The 27,433-nt window shown below is 38.3% G+C and overlaps 1 protein-coding gene across 3 annotated transcripts; it reads right to left on the reverse strand.

Annotated features, from left to right (window-relative positions):
- Positions 1-491: 491 nt before the first annotated feature.
- Positions 492-26,447, reverse strand: phldb1a (pleckstrin homology-like domain, family B, member 1a). Of its 3 annotated transcripts, XM_077504442.1 has the most exons (25): positions 26,317-26,447; positions 23,869-23,970; positions 23,537-23,660; positions 21,931-22,101; positions 21,101-21,226; positions 19,055-19,983; positions 14,113-14,313; positions 13,911-14,042; positions 13,710-13,847; positions 12,187-12,315; positions 11,458-11,613; positions 10,602-10,712; positions 10,434-10,523; positions 10,214-10,327; positions 8,838-8,960; positions 8,603-8,731; positions 8,314-8,454; positions 7,038-7,148; positions 6,887-6,953; positions 6,603-6,747; positions 6,417-6,507; positions 5,863-6,009; positions 4,742-4,961; positions 2,660-2,745; positions 492-1,202 (listed from the first exon to the last, which is right to left on the reverse strand). In XM_077504442.1, exons 1-25 carry the CDS (start codon positions 26,317-26,319, stop codon positions 1,062-1,064), a joined length of 3,927 nt encoding a protein of 1,308 aa, XP_077360568.1. In that variant the 5' UTR covers positions 26,320-26,447; the 3' UTR covers positions 492-1,061. The 3 variants fall into 3 exon arrangements, with proteins under 3 accessions (XP_077360568.1, XP_077360570.1, XP_077360569.1); XM_077504444.1 differs by lacking the exon at positions 12,187-12,315; XM_077504443.1 differs by lacking the exon at positions 10,214-10,327.
- Between the last annotated feature and the right edge of the window lie 986 nt (positions 26,448-27,433).

The following is a 27,433-nucleotide window of genomic DNA, read 5'->3' on the forward strand; positions in this document are numbered from 1 at the left end:
CGCCAGATATTGCACTGCTATGAGTTCATTACACACATAGGCCACATGATATACAACTTTGACTGATTTGCACAAAACCAAAAGAACCACACTAGGGAATAGTAGCGTGTTCTTTTTTTTTTATTTTTTTATTTGCAGTAAGAAAGGAAGGGAAATATATTTTGTAGTTGATATTTCTTTTGCATCATTAAAATTTCTTACGATTGAATCATGCATGTTAGGTTAATTGAAGTTTCATTTGTAGTTAAAGATTCTTTAAGTATTCACAGTGAATTACAATGATCCTTATACTTTAGATTCACAAGGTCAATAACACAAACCAGTTAATTAAATAACCTCATTGTTGTGCAAATAGGCAACGTGCATTGAACTGAAGATTTTTTATTTTTAAATGGGACTACATTCGGCTTGTTAGGTTATTAATAGGACTGTGATCATTAACATACTAATTAAGAGATACATTTGTTTACAACAAAGCACCATTTATCACACACAGGAGAAGCACCATATTTTATTACATATGTAGCTTTACAATTACACTATAAGACTTTAAAATGTAATCAGGATTATTTATTTTTTTACATATTTGTGTAGACATAATTATATTATCTCCATTACAAAGCTGCAGTATAAAGATTAAACAACAGATTACTTGGCAGCAAGTTGCAAATGAATAAGTAAAATAAAAAAACAACTTGTTCTTTACTTGGTAGTGTTTAAAATAGGTTAAAAGTAACACAAGCAGAAATAGAAATGTATTAAAAAAAAAAAAGAAGAAGAAGAAAACAGCGTGACAACACTGCAATCAAAAGGATCGGCGTTTGAAAGTGTTTTATAAAACAATGCTGTAATTATCACAGATGTTTTGATAAGAGAGAATGTGATGGATGGAAAGAAGGCTGATCCCCCTCATGAATTCTTCTGGATCACTTGTGTCAGGACTTGAAATAAAGCCCTCCGCGGCACACTCGGCCTTCACATGCATCGGCGTCCTTGTGGCATCCAGTTCACCTTGCGTCTTTCAGGCTCGACGCCCCTCTGTCATCCCTCCACAAGGTCCCTCAGCTCATGAATTGCGTGTAGCCCTCGGCGCCCGTTACTATGACATCCATCCAGATCCGCATGGCCTCCGGGGATGGCGCCACCATGTAGTAAAGGCGGTCGTGAGTCTTCACGCAGAAGGTCAGAGACGGGTTGGGGCTCTGGAGGATTTAATTGGAGAGGGTGAGATTTTTGTTTTTCTGTCTTGAAACAAAGCAACATGCACCTGTTGCATCTTTTTCCTCTGAGACATGTCAGACAACAGCAAGAAGAAAAATGAAAGCATATTGGGCCTCGTGATTTTTTTTTTTTCTGTTGGCCTAAAACGATCAGAAGCATTGACCTATATGTTTACAACCTAAATGTTAATGTAGATAGTACATATATCTCGAAAAGTTTTTGCCACTTGATATTACGAGTGTGACGATATAGATATCGCGATAAATTGTGATACTTTGTCTCCCGATACGTCTACGCAATTATCGTGATATTCGTAGTTAATATTCAGCCCATATAACGGCTCCATTGTTCATGACTTATTGAACAATTACTTGGTGGGCCGCTAGGGGGAGCACCTCATAAAAGTGGCGGTGAAATGTACGGAAGGCTTTAGGCGAAGAAGACTCATGAGCTTACTTTTACTTGTGGACATTTATTTGACTCAGTTTTGCACATTTCTCTGAAAAATGTGTATTATATCTTCAAATTTAAAATGTTAAAAATTACATTTTTAAATTATTATTATTATTATTATTATTATTTTAAAATTATTTATATATTATATATTATATAATTATTATTATTATTTATAATTATATTTTATGTTTCAACTTTTTTTGAAGCACACAATTTCTGAGGAATATTAATATTGATTTAACGTTTAAGTAATTTAATTTATTTATTTACTTTTGCAATGTGACACCAAAAATTGTTTATAAAATGAAACAATTGACAATGTAACTGACTGACATGTTGCATTGGTATTAATAATAGTGTTTAAGAAAAAAAAATTGTGTTTAAGAAAAATTAGTTCACAGAAAGTGGTCTCTGTTATGAAGACATTTGTATTTGTTTATTTATATAAAAAAATAGTGTATTAAAAAAAAATGCACTAAAGAACTCACTGTGAAGAAGACACCAGTTTTAATATTGTGTTTCAGTGATGGTACAAAAAGAAACTATTTTCTCATTGAAATACATAAGTTTATGTCTTGAGTAGTTTTATCGGAGATTATCATGGATTTATTACCTGACCAATATATTGATAATTGCAGTTTGTCATATCGTGAGAGATTATCGTGAGCCTTGTATCGCATATCGTATCGTATCGTGAGGTACCCACAGGATCCCGCCCCTACTTGATATACAGTCCAGTCTATGTAGCAATATTATAGATATAAATTCTACAAGAGTCGTATCTTTACAAAATAATGTTGCTCAGGTACAATATTGGACCTTATTCCATTGTGCAGATGTACCTAATGAAGTGGCCCTATGAAGCACATATCCATTTATGTCTTAACGTTTTAAACATTTTTCAAAGTAGTTTTTTTTCTTCCCCCCCATTCACGTTAGCCATTAGTGACTAGTCCAGAACAGCTGAAGAAGTGACGGTTACCTTGGTAGCAATGCGTAAGTGATCATAATAAACCTCTTCAATGGCCTGGAAGTAAATGAGTCCTTTCAGCTTGGTCTCATGTTTGTCTGGGAGAGAAGAACAAACAAGAAGATAACAAAAATTACTTGGTGATGCTTCAACTAATCAACAATTCTTGAGCACTAAATAATAATAATAATATAGTCTTGTACATTTTGCAATATGTAAAATAAAAGTTTTAGAAGTGTACATACAGATACTTTTGAGAGAAAGACACAGAGGTAGACAAAAGTTTATTTTTTTATTTTTAATCCAAGCAGAGCCAGGGCAAAAGTTAATTACAAGCACAATTCTATTTCAAGCTTTGACTGAAGTCTTAAACATCCCATTAATCTGACTTGCATTCTTCAGTCAAACACGCCCATTTTCAAACCCAAAGATGCTCCAAGGATGAAGGCAGTTAGACATCTTTTGTCAACAAAAAAAATGTTTTGATATTGCACTACTGCTCAAATAAGCCCATAAAAAACGGACAGATGAGACAAACATCCACCGAAAATTAAATGCAACCTTTTGAAATGGTGCCACGTTTATTTTTTCCTGCTTTGCCCTTTTTTTTTTTTTTATCCGTGAGCCAAAAGTGCTTAGTAATGAGATAAATGTTTTTCAAACGCACGTTTCATTTTATCAGTCACGAACAAGCCAGGAGCTAGCCTTCACCCAAGAAACACACTTCTCGGGAAACCATTGCATCTTATTTCATCACCATCATCATCATCATCATCACCATCGTCAGGAGTGAGCTGGGTGAAAGGGCTAGACAAGTGAGCCGAGACGCGCAGGAACATGGCCGCGCGTGCTTTCAATACGCTCGCTAATTATTATGGCCTTGATTTGTAAAGCAACGCCCCCCCCCCCCCAAACACGCCGACGAATTGTTCCGATAACTTGCTGTTCTCATTTCAAATCCACTCGCTATTTTTGACGCCGTCAATTTGGACTCACAAGCGCGAGAAAAGTCCACTTAGTGCACTTTTAATTAGCGTCGTCTGCTTCCAGATGAACACTGAGAAACATAACAAGCTCCAGAACACCCTCGGTGTTGCTACTGGCTCAAGTGCGTTAATCTCGTTTGGACCAAAAGTTTGCAACAGGAAGTTGAGAGTTTGTAATGAAGAACGGATTTACAACTTGATCCCTTTAATCGGAGGCCTTTCGAAATTAATCCGTGGGCCTAATGGATTTACTTTTAGAGGAAAAGAGCAATACTTCTTTTCATCCTATAGTCTATTCAGTTGAGGAAATTTCTATTAAGACGTCTTTTAAAAAACAAAAACAAAAAAAACACCATGTGTAGTAAGGTGTTTTTTTTTTTTATTTTTTTTTTTTTTTTAACATCTATGTATTGTAAAGCATTTTTTTAAAAATGGCCAGGTATAGTAAGGTGGTGGTGTTTTTTTTTGTTTTTTTTGGGGTTTTTTTACGCCCCTATATAGTAAGGAGATTTTTTAAGACCATGTACAGTAAGGCGTTTTTGTTTTTTTTAAACTTTTTTTTTTTACGCCCCTATATAGTAAGATTTTTTCAGACCATGTATAGTAAGGTGTTTTTTTTTTTTTTTTTTTTTTTTAAAGACCATGTATAGTAAGGTGTTTTTTTTTTTTAAATGACCATATTAGCAAGGCATGTTTTTTAAATGACTATGTATGTATCCTAAGGTGTTTTTTTTAGGTTTGTTTTTTTAATGCCCCTATATGGTAAGGCGATTTTTTTTAAAGACCCTGGTTAGTAAGGTGTTTTTTTTTTTTTCGGTTGGTTTGTTTGTTTTTGTTTTGTTTTTTAACGACCATATATAGCAAGTTATCTATTTTTAAAACACCATGTATAGTAAGGCATGTTTTTAAGACCATGTGTAGTACGGCGTTATTTTTTTTTCGTTTTTATTTTTTTTTTTTTATTTTTTTTTTTTTTTTTTTTTATGACCATGTATAGCAGTAATGGGCAACTTCTTTTCATCCTTTATTCTTTTCAGTTGAGGAAATGTTTCTCCTAAAAATTGAAATACTCATGAATAATCTCATCATAATGTATCTGGACGCTTACCCACATAGTAGCAGAAATTCCTCTTGAGGCGGTCGAAAACGAACCAGCGTTTCTTCCACGATTTGATTTTGCCGCCCATCTTGACCAGATGACCCTTGCACATCTTCTCCGAGAGGATGACGAAGGGGCACGTGTCGATGCTGTGGCCCGACGACTCCACGTGCGCGCGCAGGTCAAACTCCTCCTTCAGGTTGGGCAGGTAGCGCGTCATCGGACGGGCCTGCAAAGGAAGACATATGATATTTGAAGGAAGATGTTTTTTTTTTTTTTTCATAACTGCATCCCGGCCAGTTGGTGACATTGGCTGCTATTACATTTAAAGATATTGCAGGGTTGCACTCATCACATTTATTAGGTTAAGAAAGTTACATGTGTTTGAAAAAGTTAAATAGATTATATACCACTGTGAAAACATCCTTATGTCATGTGATTTATTTTTAATTTTCATTCAAACTACAGTACAAAGACAAATCCTATCCATCTGTACGACACTGCAATACACTTAAGTATGTTTATAAGATTAAGTCCCGAATTGTTAAGGTAAATAAATAGTAGGGATGTTCAACCATATATTTTGAATGTGACCTTTTCGGGCCACTAAATTATTTATTAGGATTAATTTTATTGTGTGTTCTAGACAAAAATATGTATTTTATGAACAAATGAAAAAAAAATAGAACATTACCATTAATTTCTTGCAATTATAAGGAAAAAATGTTATTTTGGAATATATAGGTCTTTCCTTAAAATTAATTGTCATTGTTTATTTAATTTTATTTATCAAAAGTACTAGTTTTGTTTTTTTGTGGTAATGCCAGAATTTCTTCTGAAGTGACTGGTAAATAAATTTTAAAAACAGATCAAAATGCAAACACTAAAAGGCCCTGTGGTGTTTTGTTTCGCAAAATTGTTCAAATCTAATTGGTCAGAATAGTCTTGATTCTACAGCTCTTTTTTTTTATTTTTATTATTGATACTTAGGAGGAGAATATTTGTTTTCCCTTGTTAGCCAAATAACCAGACAATTAAATGAAACCAGAATATTAATGTGTATATTATATATTTTTCCCTGCTATCAACCATCTTGATGTTATCGCCCCGTTTTTCTTTCCTCCACTGACCTGGGAAAAATGTTTGTCCCTCATCTTCACCTCCTCCTCCACCAGCCTCCTCCTGTGGGCCGTCTCATCCAGGAGCCTCTTCTCGGCCTCCTCGCGCCTCTTCCGCTCCTCCTCCAGCAGGTGCCGTCGAGTCTGCGCCTCCCTCTCCTGGGAGCGTCGAGGAGCAGGTCGGGGAGAGGAGAACACAAAAAAAACATGAGCGAGAGGGTGAAACGGGGAGAATACGTTAATGGGAGGCAAATATTGCGATACAAAGTGAATCGGAGCCACATGAGAGTTGAAATCCCAATCGCAGGTTTTGTCAAATACATCCCACTGTGTATAAAAGCTTTGCTGATGTAAAATCATCCTTTGCTGCTTTTACAGACTTACAGCTGAATGTACATTTCGTCAACATGTAGAAACAATTCAAAGAGGCCAAATAAAACTTACAGCAGCGTTTCACCACCTTGAGACAGCCTATCGCAATGGTGAACAATTATACTAGTTTAGTTTGGCAGCACAGCAAATAAAGTGAAGACAAAATTATTCATAGGTGTCAATCTGAAGCTTACTCTGTGCTCAATGAGCCTGGCTTTCTCTTGCTGTGCCTCCTTCAACATCTTCTCCATCTCTTCCAACCTCTGCGTCTCCAACCCGGAAGCACTAGGAAGAAAACAATACACGTAAACATACTAACTAACTTAAAAGTTAACTTGCAATCAGATTCTTGGCTGATGATGGGACAGACAGTTTGCCACCTTTCTGGGGTGCAAGCTGAGTTGCTGGTGGAGATGCTGGTCTCCAGGCTGTCTGAGCTCTCCAGGCTCAAGGTGTCGTACGCCTGGTTGCCGCTAGGGGGATACTGATGGTGCAAGATGGAGTGATGTACTGTGGGAGATGGATCTGTGCAAACGGAAAAGTGGGCAGACAGCTGTCGTAGATGTAGCGCGCACTCTGCTGGCAGCACCAAGTCATTACCATGACTACAACAGCACAAAGCAGCGTTGACATGTCCTGTTGGTGTCAAAATCGCATTTAGTACCTTTATTCATCTTCCTGGAGTCCATGTCCAATGGGTTTGGCACCTCTTTCAGCATTAACTGTAATCCCTGAGAGACGGAGAGAAGCAACACAAAGTAAACACCTGACATCCATGCGATTCTATTTGGCTGGAATGATCACAACGTTCTCACCTTGGTGGTTTTATCACGTGTAAGTGTGGACTGAGGCGCAGTTGTGACGCAGCTTACAGGAGGACATGATGCCGTGTGACCAACTTCACCGTCTGATTTGGACTTCAGCAACTGAAACAACAAAAGATGCTTTAGACACACTAGGAGGAAGCTCACCAATGCGCGACTATCAAACAGAATTCACATTTAATTTGCAGTCGTCTACGAAGGGAAGTGCTTGCTTGTGTCTGTACAAGAGATAGATCAAGCATTTATGCAAAAACTAAACTTTTTGGGTAAACGGGACCCTTACAGTGGAAAGAACCCCCTCATAATCCTAACACTAATTACGCCCAACAAACAGCATGTCACCCTAAATGACATATGATTTATTTATTATGGTTCCTTTTTTTTTTTTTTTTTGGGAACAACAATTTTTCAGAACAAAGGCATGTTTTGATTTGGAGGCGAGGGGGGAAAAAGAAGCGTGGCAGATTACCTGTGTCACATTCTTGCGACTTTGCAACACAAGAGAGCAAAAATGGCTCCTCAGGTGAGTAAATGCCATATTTGGAACTTTAAGAATAAAATAACTGGGAGACTATGTGAAAACCAAAAAACAAACACACACAAAAAAAAACACTGTTTAGTAAATATGACAATTTTAGAACAGTTTTGACATTTTGGCTTGACTTCCCCTTTGAGAATAAAGTCATATTTTTCCAAGATCAAATAATTGTATTTTTTTTAGAATAAAATAATTGGTAAACTAAAGTTAAAAAAAAAACCTGTTTACTAAATATAACAATTTTAAATAAACATTAGTTTTGACATTTTGGCTTGACTTCCCCTTTCAGAGAATAAAGTCATTTTTCCAAGATCAACATAATTGCATCCATATGATATGGGCTTAAAGTCATATTTAGTCATATAAGGGGTGTTTAGAAAAATATGATTATAATATTATGCCTTTTATGTGTGATGATTTTCTTAGTTGCATTTGCATTTTAATGATACGATTACTGATTGTCAATTATTTTGTGAATCCTGTTTGAGAACCGCTGCTTTCTGCAATTAAAATGAAAACAATTTAGCAATCATTTCTTAACGCAGTGATTTATTAGACAAATGATTAAAACAAGTGATGTCAAAGTTAGGGAACATTTTCAAGCTTATTTTTTCCTTCTTTCCTGACAACCTCAGAAAAATCTAGTAAAATTGAAGTTGGGACCTTGAAAGCATTGTTGTTGGTGCTTTCACTGCACTCTAAAAGTTCAAGTGCAAGTCATGATTTTACCTGCCCATGCCTGCGTGCAGAAAACGTTTTTGCGGGCAATGGTGGAGGACATGATCGAGGCTCCCCTGCAGCCATGATGTCCTGGTACCAACGCTCGAGGTTAATAGGAGGCATTGCATTCCGACTCAGCTCAGGCTGACTCTGACGTGATGAAAAAGAAAAGAAAAGCAGACGCGCCAAGGGAGAAAAAGGCAGTGAAACAGCAGGTGTGCCAACATCAACAAGGGCCGGTCATTGAAGCAGAAATAATAAGCTATTGCGACATGATGCGACTTTAAAGGCAACAAACCTTTGCAGAGAGAAGGGAGGAAGGGCCACTTGAGCGGCACGTGAAGGTGGAGTCAGAGGAGGAAAGTTGGAATAATGCAATAGATGAGGAACCTATAATGTGGCTTAACTGGCCGACCGTGATGTAGTCCTTCGCACGGACGCACGAGGAGCAGAAAGTGGGAAAAGGAGAAGGTTTCTATGAATCGAGTGGGAGCGAGCACGGCCGTATGGCAAAGATCAGGCAGGCTGTCTACCTCACATGGCACAGCGTCAGCGACAGCAAGGGGGAGGCAGTCAAGGGCAGCAGGGGAAGAAGAGGGAGGGTGCGCACAAGCGTTTCCATACATCTTATAGACATCAGACATCCTGAGGTACTCCTGCATCGACAGCCAAAGATAAGCACAGGAAAACCCGGGACGGCTAGCCACTACATCAGGCACAGCGACATCATCCAATGAAATCCAATACGAGAGCTGTATCAAACATTTGGATTTGTTTTTTATGTACATTTAAAAAGCATATCACTGAGATGAGTATAGACCAAACTGTTTTTTTTTTTAGATTTTTTTTTTAGATTTTTTTTTTTTTTGTGCTTTGACTTGCGCAGACTTAAGCTATTAGCACTATATTGTGTCAGTGAACTGAAATCACTTCACAATTAGCAAGTCCCAGTTGAAGTTTACTCTCAAACTAAACAAAATAAATACACAAGGTTCCTACCTTGTGTATTTATTTAAAATAACCACACAGGTTCATCTTACGCTCTGCTATCTTAATGCTAATGCTAAATAGCATCTATGTTGTGGTGCTATTTAAGCAATAAATTGACCACAAACAGTGCAGCAAGATGCACACAAACTCCTTTTCCTCTGAAAACAAAAAACAAAAAAACAAAACATGTATTTATTATTTTTAATTTTAATTACCGGTACTGTATTAGTGCCGCACTGATGACAGAGAGGAGTTGAGACGTCTCAATAAATAGCATCTGACTGACTTATACCGACTCCACATGCCCACGGCGGGCGATGGCCATTCAGTTGATAGTGTGAGAAAAACGGTTTATGATTTATTTCTATTTAATTGCATCATTACTTTATGATTTAATTAAGTATAGTAGCACATTTTGGAATTCTATTTTTGCTTTATGTTCCGGGGACAGGGGCAAAATAGATAAATGTAATTGTCATTCATTTGGTATCTCAAGGTACCACTGTAACGTTATATTAACGTTATATTAATTTTGGGTGGGAGGTGAAAGTTTATGTATCAAAAGTAGTAGTGGTATCAATACTTGATATCGGTGCTGGCTACTCAAGAGTTGAGTACTCATACTGGTTAACAAAATAAAATAAAATAAAATAAAATAAAATACAATAGTATCAAACATCCAAAAGAGTAACGGTGAGAATGTCTTTCCACATTATATCGACAGCTCTTGCACTGAACCTCATTTCAATGTGTTGCTATTGCTAATGCTAATGCTAATGCTAATGCTAATGCCGGTGTGGTAGCTAATACATGCCAACAATCAGAAAGCAAACACTTCTAAATGTAAAATGTTCATGCTTGGAAGTCACTTCATATTCTGTTAAATCTTCTTTTGTTTTTTTTTTCTGTTTTCGTTTACCTCCTGTAGCCTAACAGGGTAGACTTCAGGGGAAGGGTCGTGTAAGGTAGAAGAACGACAAGGCCTATGAGAGGGGTCGTCCTCATAAACAAGCTCGGGTTCGTTGATATGGAGCTGTTCGAAAAGGTTATCGCGTTAAAACAATAAACATTCAAGAATGAGCGTGCGTGTATCTGTGTGTGTACCCTCCTTTACAACCACTTTCTTTTCTCCAACTTACCTCTTTCATTTTGCTGTTGCTCTTTGGGAAGTTCCTACCACCAGTCATGTTGTGGTACCTGTTCTCCAAGGCGCTTAATCTGTCCTGCTCCTATGTCGAAGAATATTATCAAATCCATATTGTGCAATGCAGTTCTCACTTCTAGTTGTAGAGTGGCTCTATTGGAACCTTGTGTAACAGCTGCAGAGTGGCCGCCCTTTCTTTCGCCATCCTGTCACAGTCGTGAGTAGCTTGTAAGCCCAGTTGCTTCACCTGAGCGTCCAGAGTAGCCATTTTCTCCTGAAATGCGATTGATTGTTTATTGATAATTAAAATGATGAGGAATTACTATAGAATATTTAGGGATGTCAGGTGATTAAAATTTTTAATCGTAAATAATCGCATAAGTTCAATAGTTAACTCATGATTAATCTCAAATTTGTATCTATTTTAAATGGACAATAAAATGGACAATAAATATATTTTTTCTAAGTTTCATACTTTTGTTAACATAAATGTGGAAAAAAATGTTAAATTTAACTGAAATATGGCTGCATCATTTAGTCATTACAGTAATTTCATAATACTTCATTAAATTGAGTTAAAATTAAAAAGATGTACTGTACTGTAAAAAACAAGTGTGGTATTGATTTGTGTTGAGGTAATTTTTCTGCCACTAGATGGCATAATTGCATTTGCAAGACATTGGTGACACCTCAGTGCATTTTTCTTTTCATATTAAGAGCTCTCTCATTTTTAAAAGTAACTTGTAAAATTTTGCACATTATTAAAATTCTAAAATAAACTTGACCACATTCTCCACAAATATATGCGCTATTATTAAATGTATTACTGCTAAATTTTGACGTGGATGTGTCTGCTGTGTTGCAACTGGAATTCGCCCAGTACAGGCTTTTCAAGTAAGGGGTGGCCATTAAAGTAACTTTAAATTAACTCAAAACTAATGCACTAATTTTGACACCCTTCCAAAAAAAACTAAACAAAAATGAGCGCTTCCAATGTTAGTTTCTCTCCCACTTCTCACCTTCCTCTTGGCCACGCTGCAGTGATACTCGGTTTGCTCCTGAAGAAACTGCGAGCACTGGGTCTCCTTTCGCTCCTCCAGACTGCTTTCCTCCTCCAGCTGGCAAAACTCCAGTTCCTCAAATTGCTTTGTGCCAACTTCCAGAGCTTCCGCTTTCTATTCATCCACAGACACAAGGTTGAATCAAATATTTAGATACGAATCATCAGCGATCAAGAAGCACCATCCACCTGTTAATCCCTGCAACTGTAATTGTTGTTTTTTTAATACACTAATGTGATGAAATTGACCAGGTCAAGTGGCAAGTATTGACATTTTTATATCTCCATAAAACATGCAATAACATCTGGTAGTGACTAAAAATATTAAATGAGGGGATTGTTGTAGTATAGTGCATGCAAAGTTTTAGAGCAATTGTGTTAATACGATTAATGATTACGGACAGATTTTCTTTTTCATCCTGATAGAGGGAACCAGCAGTAAAGCAGCTGAAGTAGCAAAAGCTAAGTAGCAATAGCCTGCAGCATCATACTTACAATAGGCATTGACTAGTAAGATATTTAAAGAATGATAGGCAGGACAAAAGAAGAAATCAGAGCACATTTATTATTACTATTATGAGATTATCTATGTCATACTAGAAAATGTATGTCTATATGGCTCGTTCTTTGGTGTTCAGTATATGGTAACTCACTGTTGCCAGCCAGTGGGCTGCGTGAGAACACTGACCCTGCTGAGCTGCTCCTGTAACTGTTCCCTTAGAGACAAGGGGCACTTATCAAACTGCCTCTTCAGCTCATTGTACTCATTCCTCTGCTTTTCCAGGACCTTCCGCTCAGCCGAGACATTAGCCCTCCCCTAAAAACACATGGAAACACACACACGCACACATACCAAAAAAAAGATTGTGTACAGACTAGGAATGGGCATGATGAATCTGCTTATCAGTTCTTGTAGTTTTCCGGTTAGTTTGAGAAGTAACCGAGCTTAAAGGAATGCAATACTTGGGAGAAACCAGCAGAGGGCGCAAGCAATTACGGCCCTTCTAGTTTGCTGCCTAAATAGGCTGTAGAACAAATTGAAACAGGAAATTAAAAATACAAATTTGCTACTAATGCAAGAAAAAAAAATTCTTATCTTGTTCGACAGCACGGTTCTGTTTTGTGTGCTCAGTTTGACTTGGATGTTGGCTTTTCAATAATAAAGAAAGCAAGGGGGGGGGGGGGGGGGGGGATACAAGTACAAGATATTTTCTACACCATAAACTGTAATACTAATGTTGATTAGTCGATTAGGGGACATTTTTTATTTGAAGTAAATTGCACACATTACAATACATTATTGTGCATTATTGTGACCACTTGTTTTTTTGTTTCTTTGTTTGTTTTTTGTTTGTTTGTTTGTTTTGTTTTTTTGCTGCTGCCATTTTGCAATGGAATTAATTTGTTAAAAATTCAATTGAGAAAAGGATGCTGCCTACTTTTACATAGGTGAAGTCTCACTAAACGCATCATACTTTGGCCTATGGAAGCTGATATTTACTTTTCTTTTTTGTTTTTAGATTCTCTGGTTGTATTTTGAAAGTTTTTTTTTAATTTTTCTATATGTCAGCCTTGTACAGTGCACACGCTCAATGAAAACTGTTTTGGTTTGTCACGGATCTGGTACCACATATGCATAACATGATGCTGGAAAAACTGCAGTATATGAAAGAGACTACATTCTGTAAATTTTATGACACCTAAAAAAATAATGAAGAGAAAAGTTGATTGTACTGTTACTGAACCCAAAATAATTTTTATGGGTCAAGGATTTTTGTGCAATGCCCATCCCTAGTCCACACACATTCATCTGAAAAGACAATTGGGGGAAAAAAAAAAAAAAGACAACTCAAATTCATGCAAACAAGCATTGCTGGCCAAGTCAGTTTAAGTAAATAGTATGAAATGTGTTGTCATGTTGTTAGAAGTTGAAATGATTCAGTAATGTTGCTCATTGGATGGAAATAAACATTAAAAGCCCGCAAAGGTCTGAATCAGCAGTTAAATCCAGTTAAGCATGTGTGAAAAATGTGTGAGTCACATTCCAAATGTAGGAGCAGCTTTGCTTTTGTTATTAATCACTCGACAATCAGTTGAAATCTGAGAAGGTGGCGCTCTAGTCGGTTTTCGCCACATACAGCATCAAACATTCACATGCGCACACTTTTGTAGTCGTGTACACGTCACAGTGTTGTGGCTGTGAGTGCAAACCTTGTCCTTCTCCCTCTGCGTGGCCTTGTTCAACTGGCTAAGTTTGAGCTGCAGCTGAGAAATCAGCTCCCGTTCGGCCTCCACCTGCTCCTGCTCTGCCTGCCTCTCGGCCTGCAGCAGAGCCTGCTCCATCTCCACCTGAGGGGGAGGAGTCACAGTTTGAGTATGGGGGCTAACTGAATAAATACATGAGCTTTTGACCTCTTGTTTGGTCTCTTTTAGCTGCTGCTCCAGCTCGCTGACTCTTTGCCTCAGATCATCCACCCTGGCTAACATCTTGCTCCTCTCCTCTTCCAGGCAGATTTGCTCCTGACCGGCTGGCACCTCCTCACACTTGTGGTCAGAAAACAAATTTGCCGTCAATGTTCTCTTTTACAGGATGTTTTAAGTTCGCGTTCATCACCTCTTGATGCGTGCTCTCAGTGCTGCTCGACTCCTCTGCCTGCGCCTCCTCATCGTTCTCCTTTGCCCTCTGCATATCGCCACCTGCACCTCTTCCTCCCCTTAGTAGCCCGCTCCTCACTACCTCCGCCAGCTCCACCGCACTGTCCTCATGGTTGTACCCAGCGCACAGATTCAGGATGGTCTCCAGCCTCTGGCGCTCCTGTGAAAGAGGGTCGACACATCAAGAGCGGGCTTCATACATACGTAGTACTTACAGTAGATCCTGTTGCGCTGGAGAGACACCGTCCCATTCGAGCAGCTGTCGCAAAGCCGCAACGGCTAGACGGCTGTAATGTGATAGCACGAGGCTACTAAGATGGTGTATTTTGTCTTAGCAGGGGGGCAGCAAAATGAAATCACTTAGAATTTTGTTGGATTGTTATTTGATGAATTAGAATTGATTTTATTTCTAACATGGGTAGTGTATTTTTAAAAATCAATTGTATTTTATCTAAGGACGTTCAATACTACTTTTTCAGACCAATACCAGTGGGAATAAATCAACTCTTGAGTACTCACCGATACCACAAGTACTTTTGAAATATAAAACTTTAGAAAAAAAAAAAAAGACAAATCATTTTAAAGAAAAATATATACCTGTATATATTAATACTGTACAGTATAGCATTTTTCCTCAAAATTACAGGTAATTAATGGCACACTTTAAAAACAGTTGGGGCCAAAGTAACCCAATTATGGATCAAAAATGGACCAATCTACCTTATGGGTCAATTTGACCCAACTTTCTCAGTTTGTACACAAAATGGCTTAATTTTTGACCCAATGAATGACCCAATAATAATGTTTTCATAAAACTGGTAATGAAGACACTATACAAAGCATGTAGTTTATTTGATAGGGATGGCTGATAGCCAGCCTTATTTCAAGGTACAGTTTACTTGTGAGCCGCGGCCGATATCGGCCGCCATTTTATAAGCTGGAACTAGAAATCAATAGAGCAGAAAATTGACATTAATTTCATGCAATTTTCAGGAAAAATGCTATATTGGGATATATTGTCCTTTCTCTGAAATTATTTGTTATTGTTTTGGGAGAAATTGTATGTATTAAAAGTACTAGTGCTATCGGTACTTAGTAGTATCGTGACTACTCAAGAGTTTAGTACTCATACTGGTATCGGTCTGGAAAAAAAAGTGGTATTAAACATCCCTACTAATAAATATGCAAAGTTGACATTTTTTTTAATCCCACGTGCCTTTTAAAGCACTTGACAGTCGGTTGGCCCTCATCACTGCAAACAATTGCAAACGCCCTCGTTTACCAAAATAGGAGAGCAGAATATGTAATTATCATTCCAGTTGCACACAAATTAGAGTTCAGGCAAAAACAACTGGACCAGCAAAACAAACAAACTACTTTTAGGCAGCTGACTTTCAAGTGATCTCGTCTCCACGTTGTTAAAATAACCACCAAACTGAGAGCAAAATGAACAATTTGAAGTGCTGAGGTCCTGTTTTACTAGAAATAAAAAAAAAAAAGTGGTAATAAAAAAAAACACATCATAAACGTCAGTGGAAAAAATGTTAAATAACTAGGTCATGAAGATAGAAACCTCTTTGCATTCAGTAGCTTGTAACATTTAGCCTTCATTTGAGAATGGTGAGTCATTTTGTAAGACCTGAAATATTCACTGTGTTGCAAGTTAGGCAACTTCCCTGTTGTAATAATTCTAAAATTAACTTTTCTATTCTGTCACTTTCTCCCTTGCAGTGAGTGACCTTTGCTGAAATCAAGAGTTGAAATCAAACATGCATATACAGCCTCGTTGGTTTGCACACTAAGAGGAAATCCTCTCTTTGTACTCACTATATGCTCTTCAAGTTTTTATCTCTTAAAGCAATACATGTTATTATTTTCATTGATACTATACTGTACATCCAAATTTGTTTTCTCATGGTTTAGTCATATTTATGGTACAGTTGTTTGTATTGTGCGTCTTGTTCTTAATCCATTCCAAAATTGAGCCACCATGGTGTAATTCCAGAAAAGTTAGTAATAAATGTATTTTCCTGATTTGTTCCTGGCTGATAAATTTGGTTGTAAATGTTTTTAATGTGTCCCAACAGAATGAAAATATTTCCTGCAAATTGTTCTCCCATATTCTGTGCTCCAAAGCTTCCAATAAACACAGAATGGAGAATATGACTCCTTAAAAAACAAACATCCTTTGTTTATATTGACTAATAGCATAGTGGGAATGGAAAAATCCTGCTGAGAAATAAATATAAAGCACATATTATTAAGCACAGATAACGAGCATCTGTGTGCCAAGATGAACAATTGGTCCCAATGTTTGGTACACCTGCAAAGTGGTATACATACAGTATACTGTATACAAGTAATATATACAGTATCACAATATGCAGTGCATAAAACAAGGCCTTTTTTTCTTACTTTCCTTTTTGCTTCACATTAATGGATGAGTGTGAAGTACGGCCTTTGCGTGTTTGTATGCCCATCGTAGCCTGTAAACTGTCCAATTGAATTGCATATTGCCAGTAACTCTTATTTGTCATCAGAGACCATGGCTGGAGTTCCTGAAATAGCTATCACCCACCCCCTGGCTCCTGCGGTCGCGCTCAGCTGTCAAAAGCCAGCTGGAACGGGGCCTATAGTGGGCGTGGATAAATGGATGACGGAGAGCAAGTATGTCATCTCTAGTCTATGACACTTTGATATGGACCCTAGGTCACATATGCTGTTTTAAAAGTATAAATGCCATTTCACATGGCTAGTAAATATAGTGTTGAGTAATAACCAACCATGCCCACTATGCTCATAAGACTTCTAGGGGGAGGGTGTCAACCAGTGTCACTCGTGCTGCTTAGGCCAAGGGTCAGCAACCTTTACTGGCGAAAGGTCAAATAACAAAAAAATGTGTCTCTTCTGCTAGCAATTTTCTGACATTTTTGGCAATTTTGTGGACAATTTATGGTAATTTTGGGGCTTTTTTCTTTTTTTTGACGTTATACTTACTTCTTAGACATTTTCTTTTCTGCCTTTTTTTTAAAATCAATTTTCTGACTTTTTTTGGCAACTTTGTGGACATTTTATGTTAATTTCAGGGATTTCTTCTTTTGTTTTTGTACATTTTATATTTATTACTTGAATGTTGTTGTTTTTTTTATTTAATCAATTTTCAGACTTTTTTTTGTTGCAATTCCAAAGACATTTTACGGTAATTTTTAGAGGTGGGAATCTTGGGGCACCTCACGATTCGATTGCGATTACGATTCAGAGGCGACGATTCGATTATAAAACGATTATTGATTTCCCCCCAGGCAGCAGAAAAAAAACAATGTATTTTGGCGCTTTTAATGTTTCGTACATTAGTTACAAAAATAGTACAAAAGTCCTCTCAGGCCTACATAAACTACTATTTCAGTATCAAGTTAACAGTTCAAAACAGTAAATAAAATACTCAAGTCCTCATTCTGTAACAACAGCTTTTAAGTATATTCAGTCTTCAACAGAATAAAACATAGCATTGAGCAAAAATATATTATTTTTATCCACTCAAAAGTGCACTGAGGTATAAATGAAAGACAATGTGAACTACTACTTAAATACAAATGCCTTAAAAAAAAAAGTGCTTTCCTGCTTTTTAAGTTGTGTAAAGATGAACATGTAAACATTAAAGTTTCTCAGAGGTACAAAAAAAAAAAAAAAAACTCAAGTGCTTTTCTGCTTTTTAACTTGTGTAAACATGAACGTGTAAACATTAATGGGATCGTTCGGGTTTTTTAACATGAATCTCAATTTGATCCTCACCTCCCGTGTGTGCGATCAGCGCTGACTTCGGCGTTGGACGAGAGGAAAATAGTCCAGCAAGCTGGCTGGGGTCTCGGAAATAAAGCGTTTTTCTTCTAAAAACTATTTGTTTTCAAAAGCGTGATACATTTCCACCACAATACTCTTTTCTGAATAAAGTCAGACGCCATTACCGCCAGCCACTACTTTTCTGTTCGTTCGTTCGTATCACTGCGCGGCGCCCTGTAGAACGCTAACCGACGCACTGCAGCCAGCTAGCTGATACTTCCGCCTGAAGTTGTTTGCCTTTTCGGAGCAGGTCTGATCTCACGAAGAGGTGGGTTGGTCAGCTCAGCCATGCTTGTTGTTGTTTTGAATCTCGAGGCGTGAGTTGTGGATGTGTACTCTCGGTCCGTCCCAAAAAGCGTCCCGAAGACCGCGCGCGCTACTGCGTTTCAGTTCCGCGTACTTTTCGCTCGTTTCGCTTCCCTTGGCATATTTATATAATCGGAATTTGGACATTTGTGAATCGTTCTCGATTGTTGCACGGCCGAATCGTGAATAATCTAAGAATCGGAAATTTTGCACACCTCTAGTAATTTTCTGCCTTTTTACTTTTGTTTTTGGACATTCTATGATTACTTTTTGAATGTTTTCTTTTCTGTCTTTTTCAATTCGCGGACATTTTTGGCCATTTCATGGACATTTTTAGGTAAATTTATGCTTTTCCTCTTCCTTTTTAGACATTTTGTGGTGACTTTATTTAGGACATATTTAGGCATTTTTTTTTTTTTTAAACTTTCATCTCTCTTTTTCTGACAACTTAAATTTTTTTACTAACATTTAAAAAAAAAAAAATATTTATTCATTATTTTATTTAATCAATTAATTTAAAGAATATTTTATCTAAAAAATAAATACATTAAAATATTATTTAAAAAAATAAATAAATTAAAATATTTTTAAAAATGTAAAAAAATAAATACAATTATTAAAAAACTATATTAATTTCCACGTGTGCCACCAAAAAATAATAATAATATACTGCTCAAAAAAATTAAACAAAAAGTGTTTCTTTAATTTTTTTAACAGTATATAATGAAATTTCTGCTGTGAGTTGCCTCACTTACCAGCTTCTCCATTTCCTGCTCACGCAGCCTCTCCTCTCTCTGCCATCGGTGGTACTCCAACAGTTCGTCCTCATTGTCGCTAATGGCAGATATGCTGTTCTTGCGCTCCCGGGAATACGGTTTCATAATATTGGAGTCCTTGCTGGATGATCCGAGGTTATCACAAGAGGGTTTTCTTTGGCTGTGAGGGCTGGTGGCGGGAGATGAGAGGAGGGTGTTAGTCTGATGTCTGCTTCCAGTCTCCAGCGCGGACACAGGGGATGGATTCTGAGCATACAACGCCCTCATGGCCTCAGCCTTAGAGGCAGGCGTGGGTTTGCGATGCGTCTTCGGGCTCTGCTGGACGGGTTTGGCGGTCAAACTCTGCAATCCTGGGGTCCCTCTGCGGGACATGTAAGGACTCAGAGGAGGAAGGCTGGTGGATCCAGTCGACTCGGGAGTCCGAAGCGGTTCTCGCCGAGGACTTGGGTGTCTCCTCTGGAGGGTGGAACCTCTCAGTCGAGGGCTGGATGGCGCCGCCGGTGAAGAGTTGTGACTTATGCCTTGTGCGGACCCCCTGCTGGGAAGTGTGGGGCTTGACGTGACCTCTGACCTGACATTCCTAAGAATCTTTGGGCTGTCTTGTACTCGCTGTCCGTCGCTAGAAGTCATAGAGAGGGATGTCCGCGGATGAGGCACAGGCATGTTGGATCGGGGAGGCGCAAGCGGAGGATTTCCCACAGAGTTGCTGTTCTCGTCTCTCGTGGTGCTGCTTCTACTTCCATTGAGCACATTCTGAGAGGGCTGAGGAAGTGACGCCTTTGCTGTTTTGGGGGACGATGGCACCTTGTGTGAGAGACTCCCGTGGATGTCCTTTACTAGGGTGTTGATTTTTGTGCTGCCGTTGCTGGGAAAAGACTGGTGGGTCCCATTCAGGATGCTATGGGGGTCTGCAGGAGGGGGTAAGAAACACTTGGTGTTAAATAAACAACCAGGCACGCTCAGAGCAGTTGCACAAACACAAGTAAACAAACGTGGAAGGAATGTGCTCTATATGGCAGCCCCAAAAAAGGAAGAATACGCCTGCTTGAAAATGTTATAGCACCCACATACATTGTTTCTTTGTTGGCTAAGATAGTGATAAATGTCTAGGGGCTCGCGTTCTGCGGTCGGGATGTTATGCTGTTCAGTTCTGTAGTAATCCTTCAGGGATCTGGAGCTGCTAAATATAAAAGCAGCAGCCATGTGCCTCACATGAAATCAGGGTTTGGTCAGGAAAGAATGGGCCCAACACTGGGTAGGGCGTGGCACCTTTTACGGTTCTTTATGTCCTATAAGGTCAGCGTAGAATGAAATAAATATCACTGACCACAAAAAAAGCTGCAGCTACAATAGATTCTCATTAGCCAATGAATTAAGCACACATAGTCTAACATGGTCCAAGATAGTACGGTACATGTTTTGGTTTTAAATATTGTGGAATAGTTAGTTGTTTACAGTATGAACAGCAAAATATTGAACTACAACCTCCCTAATAAACATATTGATGAAGGACTAGCTTTTTTACTTTAAAGAAATTTCAATGTCAATCACAACTTTAGTACAGGTAGAAAAAAATAGAGGGTACAATCAGATTAAATATTAGATTAGGTATCTGGTAATCTTATTTTTAAAAAATGCCATATTTTCCATGTAAATCATGAGTTTGTAGACCGTTCTGAAACAATAGTTCTTAACAATGGGGACACACCTCAAGTGTAAAGCAGCAATTTAAATGAACCAGATCCAAAAGAATCTGGGCCGCACATAATTAGTTCTCAACAAGCTATTTTGGAATCAAATCATGGATGACGATCAAAGGTTCCAAATTCTAAGAAAGTCAGTTTATTTTTGTACAGAGCTATTATTAGTAAATAAATCAACAAATTGAAGGACTTGATTGCATTGTATGTCCCTGCCCAAGAATGTATGATTTTACAATACAGTAAGGTTAGACCTAAAAATCCAGAAGAAGCTAATTAAGCAAACACTTTTTACTGACTATCTAGTTTAAGGTGGATTCTTTACCAGATTGTTGTGTTTTTGATGTGCTTAACGCGTGGCTTCCTCCAGGCAGCATGTTCTTCATCCTCAGGGCCTCTTCTGGATGGTTGAAGCGGAAAAAGGTGGACTGACCAAAACACAGCATGCAGCCTGTCAAAAAAGAAAAACATCACAGGGGTGACAAATTGTCACTGTTATCTCAAATGGCTTTTTAATGCCATGCCACCTTAAAAAAAAAACATTGTTTCAATCCTTACAATACTTGAGTAATTTTTGGATGGATACATGCAACTCAAACTAATTCATTTAGATTAAAGAAAAAAAAAACATCATTTTTTCCAGGTCCACTATCTTGCCAAGTCTATGGTCGACATAAAAGTTTAAACTCACGTGTAATTAATCAGTGAGTGTATATTACAACTTGCTCAGCATTTCCAATGGCATGTCAAATTCCTGAGATGATTGTTTACATCCAATATAGTCCATGTAGGGAATAAAAAGGCATTAAATATCCACTTGGCATTAAAGAAACAAAAAAAGAAGATTCCTTTTTTCTTGAAGCATTGGTCCTCTGGATAAAATATATATATTTTTTTTTTGTTGAGCAGCTTCTGCCTCTGCACACATCGACTGATAGCCGGCTTTAAATGTCATTCAGTGTAGCTGCTGGCTCAGATCCCAAGGAAAGGGGTCAACTGAGTGGGCGGGACTGTGCTGATGCCCTTTTTACTGTAAGTACGCATGTTATTGTAAAGTGCCTGGACTGGGACACTCGTCAAAGCAAGACATTTTGATTTGAAAGCACAATTTATATTCAACAACTTGTTTATGTTTGAGTGAGGACTTTCTTCTACCTTGTGACAGACGATAAGGTTTGGCGATGGGGAGTCCATCTATGGCACATTGGTTCCCACATGGGTACAAGGTAATGGTGCCCGCCTGGTTTTCAATGTAGCAATGCTGAGCTTTAATGCCAGGGCCCACTAAAGAGATGTCCGTGCCTCCACTGCCCAGTGTGGTCCTCCCTGCAACAAAAACATTTCCCCAGCGTCATTTACTGGAGGCCCACGTGCACCCGTGAATACCTTTGTGATGTATTCTTAGGCATGCCGCTCAAAGCCAGTGCCGGAGTTTGCTCGTAACAGAGGTCAAGACCACATGGGTGGAGTTACAAATGTCGTCAACACATAGCTGTGTGCGGAGTGACAGGTGGTACGCTGCAGAGATATGCTAAGGATGGCAATGTCTGATGTCATTTGATTGACTCAGTCTGCATTGGCACGTTGGAGCTCTCGGAAGTGAGAGTGTTTTCTGGAAAGACACAGGCTGTATTTTGTTTTGTGACCACTGTGCTTACAACATAGCCTTCATGTAATAACCGTGTGTTGGGGGGAAGGGGTGACCACTAAATTGAACCTCTTCTTCGAGTACAAACCCAGCAGGGCTCTGAGATCTAAAGACTTGGGCCAACTAGTGGATCCCAGAGTTTGGAGCAAACATGGTGAATTTTCATTTAGCTGTTATGCTGCACACAAATGGATGTCAGCCCCTCGTGTAAATGCTTTTAAATCCAGGATGAAAACGTTACTTTTTTTCCCCTCATACCTTTGGTTAAGGATTTTTAAACCGCTTTAATTAATCATATTTTTTTTCCTTTGAATTATTTTTAGTATTTTTAACTTCCTTACGCTAAATGTTTTAAAGTTTGCTGTATAATGCTTTAACATTGTCGATGTATGTTCTTTTACTAAACTTTGTAACCTATTTTTGTTTTCTCTTCTTTGCGCTGAATGTTGTTAACTATACTGTTTGTTGATGCTTATGTGTTGTCTTTCCTTGTAAATCAACTTGCCCTGCCTTGCCTTCTTTTAGATATAAATAAATAGTGTGTTATATATATATATATATATATATATATATATATATATATATATATATATATATATATATATATATATATATATATATATATATATATATATATATATTATTTATTTTATTTATTTATTTATTTTAAAAAAAAATTTGTGGCCCTGTTTTTTTTTTTGTTTTTTTTTTTAAACGTAATTTCTAATGTAATTTACATTTTAAATTATTGTTTTTGTATGTGTCTAAAAGCCATTCTAGGGATGGGCATTGGAAATTAGCATTAGCTACAAATGCTGTGCATTAGAGATTGTTTATCATTCATTTATGTTGTCATCTGTCCCTTTAAACAGGACATGATTATTATTTATTTTTTTTCTGTGATATGACCTACTGAGTACTGCCAGAGAGACTGATGCTAGCTAGCTTATAGTCCTGTTAGGTATGAGATTTCACATACAGAGCAAATAAAGAACTAGTGATAACGCATGGAGTTGTGCACAATAACAAGAGAACATAACAACCTTAACAAACATAATATTGTAATACTCATTTGAGATAGATACATACTAGACAGTAGACACACATCTTTACCTTCCTGCAGCGGCAGCAAGGTGATTGCTGTGCTCAAGCGTCCACTTCCCAAACTGACCAGGTGAGGGCGCTCCGCCTGGACTTTCAAGGACTTGCCCGTCTCAATCAGGTCTAAAGGAGTACCCTGTCAAAACAAGATGAGAAATGATAAACTGTGGAATTTCTCCCCATTCAAAAATGTCAGAACACTGACAGAGCTTGCAGGCTGTCCACAATCTTTAATTCATTCCATTTTAGGTTGATTTGAGTAGCTAGCAAGTAACATAGCTATTAACGCCACTTGTTGCCTTTTGTACCTTCTTTAATTGTCTCTTAAGTGACAAATGACTCACCTGCAGGACTTGGTGTGTCTCACGGCCCCTCTCCATTTGACCCCCACCCCTGCGTTCCATGTCTGCTGGGCTGATGTCCGAATTATCTGACACCTGATGCTCCTGAAAGCGACACGCCGATAGATGCGCATGGAAAGAGAGGAGTGGAAATAAACGGGAGAGCTGGGAATCCTGCCACTACAGTTGTACTACAATGGGAACAGTGCCTTCCATAGAGAGCTTCATGCCCCAGTTATAAGCCCACGTGACGCTGCCTATTATACTGGGGGATTGTTTCTCCAGAGCTTGCTGGGTAGAATGGTGGCACTGATTTACGCCTCAATCCAAGATTCTTGATGATGAACATAGATTGTGGTGTATTGCACTTTTGCAATCCCAGACTTGCTTTGCAGGTGCTTAACACATGAGGGTCACATCACATTATCTACCTTCACCAAGATGACTCACACAGATACAAACTGTCTGCAGACAGATGTTACAGATTACACCCAGCTGTCTGAACATCATGGTCACATCAGAAGAGAGGAAGAAAGGGGAAACAACCATCGACAAGATCCAGACATGACTCAAACAGCCACATGTGGACACATAAACAGCCGTGTTACTGCTCAAAATACAATATACTGTTGGGCCAATGGCTGATTAAAAAAAAAAAATATATATATATATATATATATATATATATATATATATATATATATATATATATATATATATATATATATATATATAATATATATATATAGCACAACCTGCTGAACACATGCAAGCCCTCATAAAAACATCATGGGCTGTATTTTCCTTTTATCACTTTTATCATCTGCTGTTGAATTATCCTTGTCAATTTGATCTGCGAATGTGTCACACATCAGACACAAACACTTCATCGCATCAACAACTTCACCAAGCAGTCACGAACGTGCGCTTAGCAGAAGCTAACCCTGCTAGCTGTTGCTAATCTGTGCATCCAAGAAAATGCAGCTTTGGTTACCTATTGACATTGACAGAAAATGTAGTCTGGCTGCTCTGGCAGTGGTTTGAAAGTGTAAGATCTTGATGGATCTTCTTTCTTAGACTCCATTATTTGTATAAAAGGAATTAAAAAGTCAAGTTTAACTGTTTACATATATGCAACCCCACTAGTTTTAACATGGCGTTCTGATTAAGCAACAAAATCCACACATTTTTATCTATCACGGGGCGGCCATTTTGCCACTTGCTGGGGACTCAAAATGACATCACAGTTGCTTAGTTGCTTCATCACAGTTGCTTGCAAACATCACATGACCAAACTCTGAAAACAGATTTATCATCCAATCATGGCTCAGTTTGCTGACCAAACTCAGGAAACAGGTGAGCCGTGATTGGTCGTTACCCAATTCCTCAGTTTTGTTTTTTAAAGGTGTTACTTTTACATGAAAATTGAAGTTATTAAATTAATTCTGGACAAAATATTAACTTGTTTACTGCTGAAAATGGCTCAATGATATGAGTCAAGTATCCCTTTAAGGTTGAACTATAGAGTATAGCTGTTATGCTAATACACTTGATTAAATCGAACCAAAGAAAATTGTTTTGCTTTCCACACAGTAGCATCAGTGTAAATGGCTCTCTTAATGAAAGAGATTTTCCAGTAATCTTGCAAGACTCACCAAATGACCACATCAGCTTCATGGCACAGCATCACATGACCGATGCATCAAACCAATTGCCCAATCACTTTGTTGCTATATGCTGACATCAGTGACTGACAGAAATGCATTAAAAAGCCCCAAACCATCCACAGCTGCTGCACATCTAACTTTAGCCTGAGCTGGCTGAGACAACAGGGCGTTGTGTCTGCATCTGATGTCACTCCAAAATGAGAATGCCGGGCGAAACCGCTTTATGCGACAATCTCACCCAGTGTGTTCTAAGTCTGAGTGGACCCAGTGACACAGAGAACAGACCGTGCCCTGACACCGGAGCCTTCACGTCTCTCCTGCCAGCTCCCCCGTTGGCCGTCAACGCTAACGGACTCATGCACGCCACGCAGTCACATACGGTGGGAGAGGGCAACCGGGGGCTGGTGTGTCTTGTCTGTGTGACTCACACATGAACACACATATGCTCCTGCCGCCTCCCACAAGCCTCGCTCATTTCAACGAACACACCCAAAGCCAGAGAGGAGTTTTAAATGCGTGGCCTTCCACAGCAACCTGTCATTATTGGGCTGGTTATGTCCTTCAGTGTGGCCATGAGCTTCTGAAAATAGACACCACCAGCCGCACAGTCTGGGCTGTGACTTTTAAAGAGAAATCACATCTGCTTAGGGAAGCGTAACAAGGAAGAAATTGGAGCAATATGCATTATGAATTATGAGAATAAAGTAGTACAATAGAAAAGTAAATATTGTAGCTAAACATTCTCAAAGCATTTTTAATATTGATGCACATGCGCAACACATACCATTCTACTACTCTCACGTAGTCCCAAAAAGAGTTATAAATATCCATAAATTAGTATGCAGTCCAGTATTCCATACAGCGGTGTCCACATTGCTGTTAATGTCTGGCCTGAAGCTGTTTTCATTCTCCCACTGAGTTCCTTGACGATTTTTTTCCCTCCTCCCAACCCCTTCTCCTCCCCATCCTGGTGCAGAGTTACTTCCCTGACCTACACTACTTTTTTTTTTTTTTAACTTGACCTCCCTTTGACGACATAAAATCCCATGTGAGAAGTTTCAAGGACCACCACTGCAAATGATCAAAAGGGGCTCAAGTCAAGTCAATTTAACAGAATGTGAAGAGCATGTGCTTTAGGGATGATGGGTGGAAAAAACATCTGAGTTTGATCAAATAACAAAGGGTATTTAAATTCCACTTTTTTTTTTATCATGCTTGGTGACATAATTATGCATGATGGGATAGAGAAGTACCACAGGAAGGGAGCAAACTCATTTTCTATCTTTCCAGGGATCCCCCAGGAAAGGATGGGCTCAAAGGCCAATAGAGCGAGTGGAAGTGAGTGGGAGAACGAGCCCACTCTTGGTCCCTCTCGTCTTTTCCCATGCTCAGGGCCAGAGAGGAGATGGAGGAAATGAAACAGATGAGTCATGAAGGAAAACTACACCAAAAAAGCAAAAACAGACCAATTTGTAAAGAAATGTCTTTGGTGTTTGAAGCGCCTCAAATCAGATTTGAAATGCAACAATCACTGCAATTATCAATCCATTGCATACAGGTGTTATCCTCATTCAATTTTCTAATTCATATTGCATTATTGGCACTTATATAATATTAACGCATTAACTACGAACAATAACCCACACACTAAGCTGCCCTTTATTTTTCTTCTATTCATCTTTTTCTACATTACCGAACCATTAAGCTTGTACTGTAGGTTACGTAGTCTTTTTCCATTATATGCAATATGACAATATTAAATCTGTATACTATAATAGAAACAGTGAATGTATAAAGTAGTTAACATAACTTAAAATGTATGGAGAAATATTACCAGACTTAAAAACTGGTAAGTCAGATTTCATAATGAGCAACATGCATGATATTAAGCGGTGATTGCA

This window comes from Festucalex cinctus, chromosome 18 (genome assembly GCF_051991245.1).
Source record: "Festucalex cinctus isolate MCC-2025b chromosome 18, RoL_Fcin_1.0, whole genome shotgun sequence".
NCBI lineage: Eukaryota > Metazoa > Chordata > Actinopteri > Syngnathiformes > Syngnathidae > Festucalex > Festucalex cinctus.